This window comes from Odocoileus virginianus, chromosome 1 (assembly GCF_023699985.2).
Source record: "Odocoileus virginianus isolate 20LAN1187 ecotype Illinois chromosome 1, Ovbor_1.2, whole genome shotgun sequence".
In the NCBI taxonomy this organism is placed as follows: Eukaryota; Metazoa; Chordata; class Mammalia; order Artiodactyla; family Cervidae; genus Odocoileus; species Odocoileus virginianus.
The window spans coordinates 39,985,306-40,002,906 of NC_069674.1; the positions used below are offsets into that span (position 1 = coordinate 39,985,306).

The 17,601-nt window shown below is 48.9% G+C and overlaps 1 protein-coding gene across 2 annotated transcripts in view; it reads right to left on the reverse strand.

Moving 5' to 3' along the window:
• Window positions 1-17,601, reverse strand: part of NUDCD3 (NudC domain containing 3) — a 70,393-nt gene that overhangs the window by 36,513 nt on the left and 16,279 nt on the right. Inside the window, exon 3 of one of the 2 annotated variants that reach the window (XM_020893307.2) lies at window positions 8,709-9,282. The exons of the other annotated variant lie outside the window; for it this stretch is intronic. Coding sequence (XP_020748966.2) covers window positions 8,709-9,109 — 401 coding nt within the window. The 5' untranslated portion in view covers window positions 9,110-9,282. The remainder of the gene's footprint in view (window positions 1-8,708; window positions 9,283-17,601) is intronic. 2 annotated transcript variants of the gene reach the window in all.

Here is a 17,601-nt window from a genome sequence, read left to right on the forward strand (position 1 = left end):
TACGACCCTGGCAAGCAGGGGAGGCGGGCACCCAGCCCCAAGCCAGCTCTGCCAGAGACTTGCCATGTGACCTGGGGCTGATGCCTCAAGCTTCTCACCGGTAAAATGAGGACCTATCAGTACCAGTCTCAGAGATGTAAGGATTAAATGAGTCAAGACATACAAACCACTGAGAGCAGAGCCTGGCCCAGAGTAAGTGTCACCATCATCAACATCATTACTCACCTGGATCATCAATTCTATAAACACTGTCACTGTTTTGTCAAGACAAGAAGCAGTTGTGCCAGGTAAGACCTGGGCTTTTAAAACCAGGGTATGGAATTTAATCAAAAAGTGACGGGTGGTCACCACAGGGGTGGAACCAGGAGTGATATCATGTGATTGCTTTAAAAGGTCCCTGCAAGGCTGCCATGTGGAGGTGATCAGATGGCAGGATGCTCCCAGTATGGGAAAGGAAGCTGGTGGGGGATCAACAGGGACAAGAAGAGGTTGGAGGAGAGGGTGCTGGGGGCACCAGCCAGCAAGTGGCATGGGAGCCTAAAAGGGCGGTGGGAGTAGCAGGAGGGCGAGCACCTGGAGGGCTGGCAGAATCCAGATAACGCAGAACCTGGGGGCTGAGAGTCGGGGACTAGGTGACCTAACCACACTGGAGGCACGCCTCACCTCACCCATCTGTTTTCCTCAGCCTGCTCATCCATCCATTCCTTTCCCCACGAAGCCCTTACCAGGACCAAGCTTCATCCCTGATGATAAGAGGGATGAATCCCCCCTTCACACTCAACACCAGGACACAACACTGCAGACACACACAGAGCAGGCGTGGTGTTATCTGCTCATCTCACACTTAAACACTTGGGCAGCAAAATGCACAGCTGTCATGTGGTCCCACATGAAATCACAATCTTTCAGAAGAAAAACCACACCTAACTCGGGGTCTGCTATACAGCTGGACAAGCTTTGAACATATTAAATGTAAACCACAGAACTTATAAAATACATTCAGCATAATCTTAAAGAAGACATTCTCACCCTGTTTCTTTAAAATCCATCCAAAAAGCTTCAAGTTACCAATGTCTGAGCTTCATTTTCCATCTGAGAAGAATGCCCAGGAACTCTAAGCAGAGAGGGAGTCCATCTCCTCAGCTGTGAAGGCCCGGAGCCATCAGGGGTGGGGAGGGCTGTCCACTGAAGCAGCCTCAGGCCTGACCTGAAGTTGTCCTGTTGCAGGTCAGCCTCATGTCAGCCTTCTGCGTGTGCGCCAGCTTCCTCTCAGTAAACTCTAGAAAGCCTTTTCAGCAGGCAAAAACTTGCACCTGGAATTCAAAAATCACTTGGACTGCAAGGAGATCAAACCAGTCAATCCTAAAGGGAATCAGTCCTGAATATTCACTGGAAGGACTGATGCTGAAGCTGAAACTCTAATACTTTGGCCACCTGATGCAAAGAACTGATGCACTGGAAAAGACCCTGATGCTGGTAAAGATTGAAGGCAGGATGAGAAGGGGACGACAAAGGATGAGATGGTTGGATGACATCACTGACTCAATGGACATGAGTTTGAGCAAGCTCCGAGAGTTGGTGAGGGACAGTGAAGCCTGGTGTGCTGCAGTCCATGGGGTCACAAAGAGTCAGACACGACTGAGTGACTGAACTGAACTGAATCCACTAAATTCCAGTAAGTGAAAATCGATCCCAAACTGCAGGCTGATGACTTGAGACAGGGCCTGGCATAAGGCTGGCTGACCAGCATGGGGGCAGCCACAGGCGCAGGCCCCATCCAGCCACTTCTATCCTCTTCGCTCCCAAGCTCCTGAGATGGAACCGGCCTATCTCCTCCATTCTCACCTCAGGCTCCTACTGCCTGGCTCTCATCCCCCGCTTCGACTGTAAATCCAAACAGAGAAAGTCAAGGCAGGGGAATTCGCCCTTTTCTCGCCCAATCACCATCTTGACTCCCTCCACACCCTCTCCACCCTCTGCCAGGCCAGGAAGAGGCACACCAATCCCGAAGACCTTCAGGCTGGTGTGGCACAAATATATGTTGCAAAGAGAACAACCCCAACAAACTAAGGTGCTAGTTAATGGGCTTCCCTGGTGGCTCAGATGGTAAAGAATCTGCCCACAGTGTGGGAGACCTAGGTTTGATCCCCGGGTCAGGAAGACTTCCTGGAGAAGGGAATAGAAACCATTTCAGTATTCTTGCCTGGAGAATCCCCATGGACAGAGAAGCCTTGCGGGCTACAGTCCATGGGGTCACAAAGAGTTGGACATGACTGAGTGACTCACACACACACAAAGTGAAGCATTCTTTTGATACAGCAAAGTTCCACTCCTAACTGAACGCTATGGAACACAAAATTTCGATGTTAACTAGAAATGCTGAGCCCTAGGGACTTGGGATGTTGCTCTTGCTTCCTACTGCCAAGGCCAACGTTGCCAGCCCCCTGGCTGCCTCCTGCTTGACCCTTCCCATGGATAGACTGTGTCTTACAGACTCCAGCTCTTCTCATCTACTGCTACCCACCTCACCCCTCAGCAGACCTTAAAAACAAACAAGGACTTAAAAAACCCCCGTTCCCAACCAGCTTTCCCTTCAGGAAGTCACTTCCTCTCCACCTAACCCTCCAGAGCACCCCACTGTGAAACTCTCTGGCAAGCCCAGCAACCTCCAAGTGTCATAGCCAAGCAGGGCTTTTGTAGTTTCAGAGCCTGCATTCCCCCTACAGTATCTGACATCAACTTTCTGCCCGAGACCTGGGCCCCCCTTCTCTCTCCTCCATCATCACACTCATCACCACCCAGTCCCCAACTCTCTCCTCCACCATCATACCCATCACCACCTGGTCTCCAATGGCCAACCTTTCCTCTGCCCCGTCCTCCCCATAAGCTCCAAGAGTCACAGCACTAACCCTGCAACCTCCACACACACCTCTGGAAACACTGCCAGTGAGGTATCCTGTTTGCACACCCGGCTGTGTCTGCTCCCTGTTAACTTGCAAACAAGCCACGTACCAAACTCTTGAGTTAGAAACCACTGGCGATTTCCCACAAGATAGACCCACTTCTTCAGCATGACAGTCAGGGTCCTTCACCAGGTCATCCCAGCCCCCAGGTACAGACAAGCCCTCTCTCCTCTGACCTCCCACAGGACAAGACCACCAGCACACCAGTAGGAGTTCCCCCGACAAGGCTGCCTACCCTTTGCAACCTGCTGACCTTCCACGCCATCTCCCTGGGAGTCTGGCAGAGTCTCCCTACTAACTGTGCCTGGTGTTTCTGTCTGTCTGGTTTTGGAAGGAAGGAGGGTTGTTGGGGTATGTGTGTGTACACACACATGTGCACAGTAGAAGGTGCATTCCAAACTCTGACACAGCATCGATGGTATTCACAGTGTGAACACCAGAATGGGCGGCTCTGAGCTTATATAACACTGAGAAGCAATGAGCACCTGACCCTAGAAAGAAAGTGGAAGGCGAGGCAAAAGGGTTCATGTGTCTGATTCAGTCAGAGCAAGGAACATCTTCGAAGCAATTCAGATTTTTTTAAAAAAGCAGAATAATATAGTGCTCAAGGACACAGACTCTGGAATCAAGGTCCCTGTGGGCCACCGACCAGCGATGGAACCATGGACCAGCTGGCTCAGTTCTCCAAGTCTCAGTGTGCTCACTGGTGCAATGGGAAGTGTAACCCCTCACTGAGGAAATAGCACGGACTTGTGAGCGAATAGACTAGCAGTAGCTGACCTCCAGAACCCACCCACAATTTGTGTTGGTCCTTATCCCCGACTTAGACACATGAGATTGCACAATTCAGGTCCAAATACACACTGTGACCCCTGGGTGCCCTCCACCCGCCACCCACACGACCCTAAGCTCTGAGAGTGTGTGGTCAGGCTTCACACTGACAAAACACACTTCTCCACACACATCCAGGGTCTTGGTCAGAGTGTAGCTGTTTTCACAGCCTGACAACAGCTCAACATGGAAGAGATGGCGGCCCAAGAGTTCAGCCAAAGCAACAATGTGCCATGGGAACACTAACGCCTGCTGGATTTCAGTCTCTGCAAATAGTACTTTCCGTTCTCATTAGTTACAGGCTGCCAGGGAATTTTAGCTGCGAACAGAATGAAGACAGGCTGGAGAAACACTCCTACTATTTATAAAGTTCTGTGTCAGAGACTCAATCCTCCCTATCAGCCCCCTCCTCTTGCATATATACAAGCTGAGACCCTCCAGCCAGTGCTGCTTTGAGGGAGGCTGAATGGATGGCTGGACAAGACCCAGGCCATGGGCTGGCCAGATGCTCCGTTAGCCCCGGGGTCGTGAGCAGCAGCACGATGCCACTCAGCCTTGCTGAGCTATTTTGCTGTTTGGCTCCTGCTGTCTGTCCCCACACAGCACTGTTAATTTTATTACCTCCAGAAAAAAGTGCTTTGGAGGAGCCTCTTAGACTACTGTATATATTTGCAACTCCCATACTTTTACCCTTTAAAGTAGCGGAACTAGATACTCTATCGAATGTAATTACCTCATTGGACTAACAATGCCTGAGGAACACAGCCTGGTTTCTGGCAATGCAGACTGGAGAATTCTATGTAGAGGTTTACAGAGAAAGATCTTTCTTTACTACTGGAAGAGTCACAAACAAAATCAGCATCAGAAAGGCACCTCTGACAGGCAGTCTTTCAAATACGGCATGTCTACTCAGGCTACTGATGGAAAACCACCCCTCCTTTCACGGAGGACACACTCTGCCTTCCTCGGGGACAGGCCCTGGCAGGGCACCTGAGGGGTGCACAGGTCAAGGCCCCGACAAGGGAGCCGACACTGACTCTGCAGTCACACCCTCACCTCCCAAGCGATGGAGGAGCCGGAGAACCTGTCCTCGGACACCAGAACATGGTTCCCAACAGGCATCCTGCCATCCTCAAGACCAGACTCACACACGGCCCACCAAGACAGGCCATCACTGTCCATGGTCGGGCCCAAGAAAGAAGGGGCTGGGACTCAGTTTCACCACGTGTCTGATGTCACCAGCCACCCTCACACACAGGCCCCATCACATCCCAGGCATGCCTAGAGTTAATACTGGGATGTTAGGGTTAATGTTCCACATCAAGATGCTGGGCTTCAAAATCTGTCTTTAAATGTAAAGAGTAAGGTTGTTTTGAGTCAAGAAATGCAAATAAAAACCAATGATACCACCTCACACCTGTCAGGGGCTTCCCTTGTAGCTCAGCTGTAAAGAACCCACCTGCAAGAGAGGAGACCTGGGTTTGATTCCTGTATAAGGAAGTTCCCCTAGAGAAGAGATAGACTACCCATGCCAGTATTCTTGGGTTCCTAGTGGCTCAGATGGTAAAGAATCTGCCTGCAATGCAGGAGACCTGGGTTCAATCCCTGGGTTGGGAAGATCCCCTAGAGGAGGGCATGGCAACCCACTCCAGTATTCTTGCCTGGAGAATCCCCATGGACAGAGAAGCCTGGCGGGCTATAGTCTATAAAAATACTGAATCAGTATGTTGTGCACTGGCAACTAATACAATATTCTAAGTGAAACACATTGTAACATAAACCAAGCATCTTCCATGTCAAAATAGTAAGCAAAGAGCACATGAACAAAGGATCTGCTGATCTACCAAGTTCTGCCATCCCAAATGTGTCCACATGGTTCAGTGGGTGAGTCCAACTCCCTGAACTCACTTTCAGTCCACTGAGATCCACCTCGCCCCTCCCCCGACAGCTCTGCCCACTGTCCCAGCTCAGGTCAACTAGTCCTTCCTAAACCCTCTTGCTTTCAGATCCCCCTCTATCCATCCTATCCCTCTTCACTGATTCTTCTTCTTCAACCATCCCCAGAGCTTCAGAATGCTTTCCCCAATCTCTCACTGGCCACAGCCCTTCTCACTCCTTTCAGAGACAAAACTTCTTTTCCACGATTACAACCACCACTTCTAAGATGATGAGTGGGTCCAACTTTTGCTCCCCTCCCTAAACTTCAGACTGACATGCTCCTGTCAGCTACCCACTTCCACTCACAGGTCCCCTCAGTCACCTCATACCTGAAACCAAACACAGCCTCCTTGTAACCACAGAACCCCCAAAGGCTCTTGAGGTGGGGACACAGTTACCTTAGCAAGTAGAGAAGTGGGGCTAATTACTAAGGACAGGATAATGGATCTGTCTAGGAAAAATTAGCCCCCTCCCCTATTCCACGAAGCAAGCAACCACCCCTACCTACTCTCTAAAACCTCAAGGTTTACTCCACAGGGAGCTGAAGATAGCGACACACACACACATACACACCCCACCATCTTCATATATGTGTCCATCCTCTCACAAGAGATGATACTGCAGCTGCGAAGAACAGAATATTATGTTAAAGGATAGCAACACCTCTTTCAGAAAACAAAGAAAGAGCTTGTGGAAATGAATAATGATAGCAAAGTAAAAACTAACTCAATACAAAAGGACTGGACGATGCAGAAGAGGATATTATGCATGAGTTTCCCAGAAAAAAAGTCAGAGACAGAATACACAGGCATTATCACATTTTTACTGTGTTTTGCAGATACTGCTTTCTTTTTTAAAAAAAACAAACTGAAGCTTTATGACAACCTTGCATTCACTACCTGGTAAGGGTTAGCATTTTTTAGCCAAAAAAAAAAAAAATTACTTAATTAAGGTATATATATTAGTTTTTGATATATAATGCTATTGCACACCTAATAGGCTTATAGTGTAAACAACTTTTAGATGCACTAGGAAACAAAAATATTCATATCACTTTGACATTTGCATTAGTGCAGTGGTTTGAAACCAAACCTGCAATATCTGCAGGGTGTGCCTGTAGCCAAAAAAAAAAAGAGTATTGGAACAAGAGATCCAATTTTCTAATAACAGAAAAATCATATGGAGAATAAAAAAAATAAAGGGGAGAAGATAACCAGAAAGAATTTAAAGACATTCTGTAGAGATGAAGAATATCAATCTACAGTCTGACAGGCCCACCAGGCGCAGAACACGCTGAACTGAGCTAGAGCCAAACCCAGAGAAGCAGAACACACTTTGGAACAGCAGGAACCCAGGGAAGAGTAAACTCAGTAAGAGCAAGAATCGGAATGCCCTCTGACTCTCAGGAGCACGCCGTGAGCCAGAAGAAAGCAAGGGAACGCAGGGCACACGGCCAGCCCAACACTCGGCACAGAGCCGAGCCACCAACCCAGCGTGAAGGCGACACAGGCGTGTGCAGGTACCCGGGGGAGTGGCTGGCTGGCCCCAGTTTGCCCACGACTTCCTTGGCTTCAGCACTGGGTTCTCATATCCTGGAACCCACTCAGTCACGGGCAATCGTCTGCCCACAAAACAGAAGTCCCTTATCCCAAGAACCCTTAACCCCAGGAAAACTAGGAAGGTGGGGACATCTCAAAAACATTCTCTCATGGACACTTTCTCAGGAAGTTACTAGCAGGTGTTCTCAACCAAACGTAAGAGTAAAGGAAGACTAAGGTCCACAGTTCACATCACATTTAATGGTAAAAGTCTGAATGCCTTTCCCACGTCTAGGAACAAGGATGTCCACTTTTACCACTCTAGTCAATATAATACTGAAGGTGCTATCCAGGGCAATTGGGCAAGAAAATAAATAAAATGCACCCAGAACGGAAGGAAGAAGTGAAAATATCTCTGTTTGCTGAGGACATGATCTTGTAGACAGACAGAATATAGATAGATCCTTAAGAATTCACTAAAAATTATGAGCTAAGCAAAGCTGTGGGATACAAAACAATATGAAAAAAATCAATTGCATTTCATAACAGTAGCAGTGAACAATATGAAAAAGAAATTAAGATAATTCCACTCATGACAGCACCAAAAAGAATAAAATGTTTAGGAACAAATTTAACCAAAAAAATGATAAAACTTACACTCCAGGGACTTTCCTGGCAGTCCAGCAGTTAAGACTCTGTATTTCCATTGCAGAGGAACTGCTTTCCTAACTGCCACAAGCTGTAACACAGAGTGGCAAAGAAAATGCCATTCCTAAATGCAATACAAACATTAAATATCTGGATATTAATTGCGCTCAGAATACATAAAACCTGTATATAATTCTCCAGGACAACTTTCTGTAACTGAATTTAACGAGAGAAGGAAAAGAAGCCATGAACAATGCAATGATATATCTGTTTTTAACAAGATTTTTTTTTTAATTTAATGGGAGTTTACTTGACAACATACTGAGTTGCCCAAAATGTTTGTTTACGTTTTTCCACCACAAATACCACAAGACATTCCACATGAAGAACTGACTGTTACGCTTTTCACAAAATTTGCAGTAAGAGATTTTGGCTTTCTTGAAAAAATCTGAAGTCTCTGTTAAAGCCTATCTGAACTGCATGATGATTCATTTCCACACCCACCAATTCGAGGTGGCCCTAGACAGCAGACCCAAAGACTAGCCTGGCCACAACCCTGCCCATCTTACAAGTTCCTGAGCACACGCAGAGCCTTCACCTGCCTGCCTCCTGCCACAACATGGGCTGGAATACCACGGAGCCCCCACTCCTAGCTTCTGGGGCCCTGTCCAGCACACCTTCTCCAGGAAGCATTTCAGATGTCTAAGTGGGTTATCTGACCTCTTCCTGACACTCATCACACTGGACTACAGCTGTCTGTGCCATCCCCACACCATGAGCCTGCAAGCACCTCCTGTCCCTCAGGCTCCAATGGCAGGGCCTGGCACGGGACCCAGGAGACACTACACACACGTGGGATGAGAGGGCAGAAGCGCAGAGCCATAAAGAGACACTTCCTCTAACATCAGGGTGGCCTGCAAAAAGAAGAAACTTCAAATAATCAGAGTTTCCTACCACTGGACTGATGGATTCCCACATTTGAGAGAGTGGAAGGGCAGAGGACAACCCACCCCCATTGCTGAGGGTCAGGACCCCACACCCACAGCTGCTCAATGCAGGCTGGGCCATGCCCCAGGGGCCAAAACTGAGGAAAATGAGGAAAAGGGGAGCCTGGGAGCCACGCCCAGACATGTGTGACATGGCAGTCCCTGGGGACACTGCCACCCTCCTCAGCAGCTGGCCCAAACTCATGACCACATGGAAGCTGTCCACACTTGCGATGAACAGGTGATGACAGGACAACTTCTACAGCAAACAACATCAGTGCTCAGACCAGTCAGCTGTGCAGGCAGATGTCCAAGAACAGGTGGCCTGTCTAGGAGACTATCTGTAGCATTGTAAAAATAAAGCCAGACACACACTCCCTGGGAGAGAAAGAAAGACAAAGAGAAATGTGTGTTACCTCTAGATCCTTGAGAATATTTCAAGTAACAGTAAAAGAACTGGATACATTTTGCTTACAAATAACAAGTCACAAATTGCCCTAAAATTTCAACAGAAACTAATTTCCAGGGTTTTAGTCACAGCTACTGAACAAATGCAACCCTTCAGTGTGTTGTTAACATGTCCATTATATAATAACCTATAAATAAATCAACACACATGCAATTCATATGCCAAAATCCTCTAACAATCATGTCTCCAGGATGAGAATAAGTATAAAAAATTGACCAGTATATAAATCTGGGACTTCCTTGGTGGTCCAGTGGCCAAGAATCCACATTGCAACGCAGAGAACTCAGGTTTGATCACAGGTTGGGTCCATCTAGTCAAAGCGATGGTTTTTCCAATAGTCATGTATGGATGTGAGAGTTGGACTACAAACAAAATTCAAAGCCCAAGAATTGATGCTTTTGAACTGTGATGTTGGAGAAGACTTGAGAGTCCCTTGGACTGCAAGGAGATCAAACCACTCCATCTTAAAGGAAATCAGTCCTGAATATTCATTGGAAGAACTGATGCTGAATCTGAAACTACAATACTTTGGCCACCTAATGCAAAGAACTGACTCATTAGAAAAGACCCTGATGCTGGGAAAGATTGAAGGCAAGAGGAGAAGGGGATAACAGAGGATGAGATGGCAGGATGGTATCACCAACTCAATGGATACTTATTTGAGTAGGCTACGGGAGTTGGTGATGGACAGGGAGGCCAGGCGTGCTGCAGTCCATGGGACTGCAAGCAGTCAGACACGACTGAGCAACTGAATTGAACTGAACTGCGGAATTAATATCCCACATGCTGCAGAGCAACTAAGCTCACACTGCAACTACTCTGAGCTTTGCAGCCCATGCGCCACAACAAGAGACTCCCGCACGACACCACAAAGATACTGAGTGCTGCAACTAAGACCCAAAGCCACCAATAAATATTTTAAAACATGTAAGAGTGTGTGTGTGTGTGTGTGTGTGTGTGTATAAGCTTGACTTCTCATGGAATAAAGAAACCTGAAAGCAGCTCATTCCACCTGTTCAAATGTGTATGAAAACAGCAAAGTCCTACCTGGCTGATAGCTACCAAAGGGAAAGATGCCATGAAGTGCTGGGGGCCTGGAGGAAGCAGGTGACTCTGGGCCTACACACTGAGCCCTGTCCCCCAAGCCCCCACACTTCCCTCTAGACTTCAGGCAGCCTGAAGTCAGATTACAACTAACCTGAGCCTGAAATAGAGCTTAATTTTAGAAAAAAACCCTAACAATCTTTTGCCTGTCTCATCACACTGAATTTTCCAGGCGTACAACCATGTATGAATCTGCTTGATTCTGGGCCCTACTGAAAGTTAGTCACCCCTGAAAACGCTTGACTAGCACAACACTTAAGTGACTTGCACTGGCAGACTTAAGTACCTGCACTGGTAAACTTCACTAGGATAGTAAAGTGCAGTGACACAAAATATCTCTTATAAAAAGGGAGCATAGTCTGGCAAGGTTAAGAAGTTTAGGAGGAAACCGAGTTTTCACTTTTTAAATAAATGAATGCTTAGCAACTCTTTGGAGAATCACCTCTTGATATAAACTTACAGAAAAGGAAAACAGGGTCTAAAGTAGGGATCCCCAACCTCCCGGCCATGGACCAGTACCTCCAATCAGATCAGCATCGGCATTAGATTAGAGACAAAGTGCGTAATAAATGTAATGCGCTTGAATCATCCCAAAAACCATCCTCACCAAGCCACATAGCTCATCCCCACAGAAAAAGCCACCTGCCAGCCTCTGTGCCCGCGAAGATCAGTGTGCCCAGGGCTCAGGCCACACTCGGGGCGCCGCGGCGCCACGCGAGACACCGGCTCCGTGCACGTGCAGGACGGAGGGCCGAGGGGACCTCAGAGACGACCCCGCACAATCCCCTCCTTACCCGGGACAGAACTGTGACTTTCCCACAGGCACTGTCCACGGCTCTGCTGCCCCCTCGTCCTGACCCAGGCTCAGAGGCCCAGTCCACTCAGGCACTTCCGGGGAGTAAGCGCTAAGCAGTGACTCAGGCTCTCTAGAACAGGGAGGTGAGGGAGCTCTTCCCCAGCAGGACCGCTGCTCGACAGGTGTCTTTCAGATCACAGGACACTCCTGGACGATGTGGGGCCCCTCAGTGTCACCACTGCCTCAGGGAGGGCCAAGGCGGAGCCAAAGGCTCCCACCCAGGGGCCCAGACCTGTCACAAGTCCTCTTGGAAAACACGCTCCCTGCAGGGCATCACAGATGTCATAAGGACACCTGAAGAGACATTTCGGAAATGGTAACACTGAATCCACATCTCACACATACAGAGAGAGCAAATGGATCTTTTATAAATATAAAAAAATGAGACCTCACAAGGGTTATTTTCACAGAACTATAGAAAAAACACATACCTGTACTTGAGGAAACTGGCTGAAATCCTTCCCAAACTGAGCACAGGAAAAGCTAATTCAAAATCCAGAACTCTCCCCCCAAAATTGATAAATTTTATAACACAAACATTATGAATATTAAAAAATGCTTTTGCTTGGAGCAAAACCTAACATAAACAAAGTCAAGAGACAAACTGGAGGAAAATATTTATAATATATTACAGATAAAAGCCTAATTTCTCCAAAACAGAGAGCAAGCTCTTAAGTGTCAAAGTAAAAAAATAACAAATCCTAAGATAAAAATGAGCAAAAGACAGAGTATTCTCAGAAAAAAGATATACAATTAGCCTTAGCTGCATGACACTATGCACAACTTCACACATGATAAAAGAAATAAACATTAAAAGTATGAATGTATCTCATCTTTCAAAGAGTAAAAATTCAAAAGCTCAGCACACCCTCCGCTGGCCGAGCTGTGGGGACAGGCTCGTAGACAGCGGTAGGAATGCAGACAGCTCAGCCTTCCACAGGGGAATGTCCATGGCTGATCTAACAAAACCACGGACACACTAGCAACCGCAAGGGAGGGGGTAGAGGGAGCACGTGGGCAAGTTTCCGGTTATTTCTCACTTGGGAATATCTTGTTCTGGGTGGTGATTCATGGCAGTGCTCGCTTGTAAAAATACATCAGACTATACTTGAAAACTGCACCCACAACAGATGTGTGTGGTGTGTCACTCTGCCTAAGGGCGCCCATCTTGGCAAACTCCCTTCCCTAGGAGATTCTGAATTCAAGTCGGCCAGAAGTTGCCTGTGGATCGAAGTGAAAGTTTCACGGGGGCAGCAGCCTCAACTGTGAGACGCACATGACACAGGCCTGGGGTGTCTGGCGGGCTCCAGCTCAACCTCATCACTCACAGCTAAAAAGGTTTCCAGCTGGTGGCTGAACAGACCACTGTCAGACCTGCAAGAACCACGACTAAGCAGGATGTGGCCAAATTTACCAAGTATTTCCGGGGCCTTCAAAGTCTTGAGCCAGGTGATCCAGTGACCAGGGACAGTGGAAAGATGATGGGGCCAGGGGGCCCTCAGCAGGGGTGGCCTTGTCCCCTCAGCAGAGCCAGGGGCAAGCCCTGTACTGAGAGAGCACCTTGCTGAGCCAGCTGGTGCTGATGCCCAAGAGTACGTGTCTCCCCGGAACCCAGGAGGGCATCCTGGGCATGTGGAGGGGGCAGTTCAGGCAGATGAGCTTTCCAGTTTCTCACTTACAACCTGCTTCAGATAATTAGCTATGGAGTGTACCCCTCAAGCCTAAGTTGTACTTATGCACACAGACCAAGTGTGAGATGCAGAAAAGGATACATGACTGACCTCAGGTAGGCTGAACCCAGAACCAGTGGCACAGTCAGAGAGGGAGCAGGACAGAAAAGGAGCCAGGGCATAGAGGGGAGTGTCCTCCCAAGAGAGGGAACGTTCTGGTAGGATCAGGGGATGAGCTGGGAATGAACCGGGGATGGAGGCAGGCGGGCAGAGCGGGAGATGGCTCCCTGTAGAGAAGTCTGAAGTAAAACAGTGCAGAGTGTGAGGTTTACAGGACAGAAGGAATAGAGAGAAAGCACAGTGAGTGTCAATGAGCTGGGCTGAGTGACCAGAAGCCTTAGGTGGGGAGAGAGAGAGGAGGCCACCAGTTTCAGGGAAGTATCTTACACACCTGCCTGAGTGTGCATGAGACTAAAGGGACTGGAGAAAGGCAACAAATCGAGTAGGAGGCTTCAAGCCCCAGTCTGCGTGGAGGGGTCAAAGATGCTGAGATAGACCCAGCTCTGGTCTTGCCCAAATAAGAAGGGCCAGTGTGCTGAAGGCAGGACAACAGAAGGACTACAAGTTTACCTCCTGCCCTCTTCCCAGCACATACAAAATATGAACCAAGTGGCACCAAACCCAGAGAGTATGGGGACACGTCTAGGGACACATAGGAAGTGGCGCGCCATTCCTGCAAAACAGCGACCGGCACAGTACAGCCGAGGCCACCCATGCCCTGCTAAACACTGCTAGAGACCAGCTGTGAATCAAAGACAGACTTCACAGACAGGGTAACTGGAGTCTGGAGAACAAAAAGGAACACAAAATCAGGAACCACCAAGCCCTGAGACAAGCCAGCTTCCCAGGAGGGGGGCCACCAAATTCTACAGGGAAAGAAGTGTTGCTGCGCGCCCCAGAGGGAACAGGGCACCAGGACCCCACAACAGACACGATCACCCTTCCAAGCAACAGGAGGGATACTGCACTCTAGAAAATCCATCAGCCAGCTGAGAAACTAAAACTGGTGATCACTGAAATTTAAAAAAAGGAAACACAAAGGGTGAACTCCAGGAAAGTAGTTATCTCTGGGAGCACACTGCAATCAGGGTGGTCAAATGGGGCCTGAGATTTATCTATGTTTCTGAGTGTACTCTTCAGTTATCTGTGTAAATAAAAATTAATGAAAATTTTCAAAGGAACATATTTTCTGGATGAAATATATGAGAACTCAGTGCTTCTGTAACAGTCCCTCAAGGGGCAGAGCATCTAGAAAGGAAAAGGCCCCATGGACTAAAAGCTGGGTTAAATCCCATGTTTCTCTATTCCAGACCGACCTCCAGGTGACAGTGACATGGCACAGACCAATGATACACGGACGTCCCAAGAACACACCAGTCACAGAAACATATACCTCTGCTGAGACCCAAATCTGTCCTTTTTTTATTCTGTGGACCAAAAACCTTATGAAAATGGACAACCCCTACTTCTAGGCTTTTGCACTGTCTCATTTTCCTCAATGAATATGTATTACTTCTGAGACACTCTGAGGACTTTCAGAATCTCACAGTCTGTTTGGTCACTGCTCTCTGACTCCATGAGAAACAAGGCCGACAGAACAGAGTGACTGAGAACCGCTCACACAGTGGAACACGCCAGGCGGCCGCGCCAAAGAACACGCAGCACTGATGAGGCCGGTGAGGACACATTTGTAAGAGTCACTGTGTGAAAAAGCAAGGGAAGAGCAGTGTACACAGCATGCTATCATCCCTGCAAAAATTCAATCTGAAAGGCAGGATGGTGATGTGGGGGAGCTGTGCCTGTGGGAGCAGGGGTGCGTGGGAACTCTGTACTCGGCTCACTTTGCTGTGAACCTAAAACTCCTCTAAAAAATAGTCTGTTTTCTAAAAAGTAGGGGAGAGGCATAAATAAACATTACGGATCCTCACAGACTACCTCCGTGGTGACTGGCTCATGCTTAGGGGGAAAGACACCTCTCTGCGGAAAGAACAGGAGGCAGGGTCATGATGAGAGGAGGACTGAGGTCCCATGGCTCCCCTTTCTGCTGCTCAAATCTCTTTAAATATCTGCATATAGCATTTTTCAAAACATCAGTAAAAAAAATAGTTTTAAGGAAAAAGGAAGTTCTAGTGCTAGAGGCGGGCTTCCCTGGTGGCTCAGACAGGAAAGAATCTGCCTATGACGCTGGAGACCAGGGTTCAATCCCTGAATTGGGAAGATCCCCTGGAGGAGTATCCTTGCCTGGACAATCCCATGGACAGAGGAGCCTGGTGGGCTACAGTCCACGGGATCACAGAGTCAGACATGACTGAGCAACTTAGCATGAGCATCAGGGCTGGAGAGATAAAGGGAGGCAGGTCTAAGGAAACACCGCAGCAGCAAAATCAAAGGTCCGCGGCCTCAAGACCACAGAGTGGGAAAGGGATCAGCACAAGGAGGCAGTCTGTAAAGAAACGACCACTGGACCAAGGGGCGCAGACTCGACCCTGCAGCCAACTGAAGCCGCCAGCCAGGTCAAGTGAGACTCCAGCCCTGGGCCACGCTCGGCAGGGCTCTCCCCAGCATCCGTGGCAGAAACCTGAACACTGCTGTTCAAGTGAGATCTGCTCTGGTCGTGAAGAGGGCACTGTCAACCTGCCAGAGGACAGGGGCCACACCCGCCTCCTTGGACCCACGCTGTGTGGCAGCCATCCCTCTCCTTCATGACCCTGGGCTCTGGGAGGTATTCCCAAGTGTTTTGCTGCTTTTGCTCTTCAGAGAGTTGGGGACTTGTTTTTCCTGGGATGGAGAACAGACTTCTTTCTGTTCTCTTATTCAGGACCCAACAGAGTGGGCTGGGGTGGGCGGTCCCACAAAGCAAGTTAAGAAACCAGTTGTCATGACATCGCTTTGTGCAGCACCCATTCTGCCAAGCACGTGGGCACAAGTGTCATGGAGTCCACATGCAGGTACTGGGGTCATGGGGTCACCCCGTAGGTACCAAGGTCACAGGGCCAGCCTGTGGGCACCAGGGTCGCAGAGTCAGCAGCACTGCCTTCAGCAGCAAGAAGCCAGAAAAGACCTGGAAGTTTGTTCTCCTGGGAGAACATGAGCATTTGAAATGACATTTCTCCTACTTTATTCAGCTTTCCCCAGGGACGCCCAGAAAATGCTCAAGTGTTTTTAGGTCACAGCTAGTCCTACCTACCCACTTACTGTGACACTCTGGCAGCAGCAGAACAGAAAGCTCCCAGGGAGCGAGCCTGCCTGCCCGGGGATGCTAGCGGGGGTGGAGTGGCTGCCCGAGGCACAGGGCTCTGCGGGGGCTGGGGGACCAGCACTTCCTGCTGACTTGCCCCACAGAAAAGATTCTGTCTAAGCACCTGGGGGCTCACGGAAACCTGAGGGGCGCTGACTCCATCCCCCTCACGAGCCCCCACGCTGCTCTCAGTGCGAGTCATACCCGACCCCACTCCACCCCACCCCACAGAAGAACCGGCCAAGGAAGGCAGAAAGGTTATGCTGGAGGAGGGGAGTAGTTCCTTCCAACTCCACACATGACAATGCCACCCACAGCCCAGCGTGGGGCTTGCTGTCGGAAGCAGAACGTACTTACAGAACAGGGACTGCTCATTTAGCTGGGGACAGCAAAGCGCCCACTCCTCCCTCCCTGCCTCCCTCCAGCTCCAAGCAGCTCGGGAAGGAGGAGGCGTCGAAGGCGCTGCCCCTGCACCAGCCGGGCAGAGGCCCCACTGGGCCTGGCGCTGCTGAACCCCACGTGCCCCAGATCCTGAAACAAACCTACACATGTATTCACTCCATAAATACTTGCTGGGTGAAAGAATCCAACTGAGCCCACCGCTTGAACTAACATTCTCATTTTACTGTCTCTCTTCATCCTCACAACAACCCTTCAAGCTGAGAATCATCACCCCTATCTGGCATATGGGAAAACTAAGGCCCAAAGACCAGACAGCTTAACAAGGTCTGAGCTGGCATCTGAATGTAGGGTTTCTGACTCCCAAGATGCACACTCTTAATCCATACCATGAGTTTTTTTTTAAAGGGGGGGCGGGGCAGGGGGCGGAGAAGAACACCGGAAGTGAAAAGTTGGGCAGGATAGTTTCAGAGGTAAAGAAACCGGGAAATGGGCATAAACCAGGCCTGGTAGCCAGGACACCAGCAGTGACAATACACCTGGTGCCCAGATGCTCAATTTCAGACCATTCTCCAATCAAAACTGGAGGCCCAGGACTTCCCTGGTGGTCCAGTGGTTAAGACTTCACAGTCTAATTTAGGGCGAGCGGGTTCAATTCCTGGTTGGGGAGCTAAGTTCCCACATGTGGCACAGCAAAAAAATAAAAAGCAAAAAACAAACCCCGAGGCCTCTTGGAGAAAAAGCCGACTTCACAAAAGGATGACATGCAACATCTGGCGGCGCACGCATGAAGAGAAGTGCTCAGAAAATGACGTGAAGATGTCAAAAGGGTAAGTCCATCTGACGGGCTTCCTGAGCAACAACACAAGACGTGGGGGTCATAACTACAGAGTCAACATCC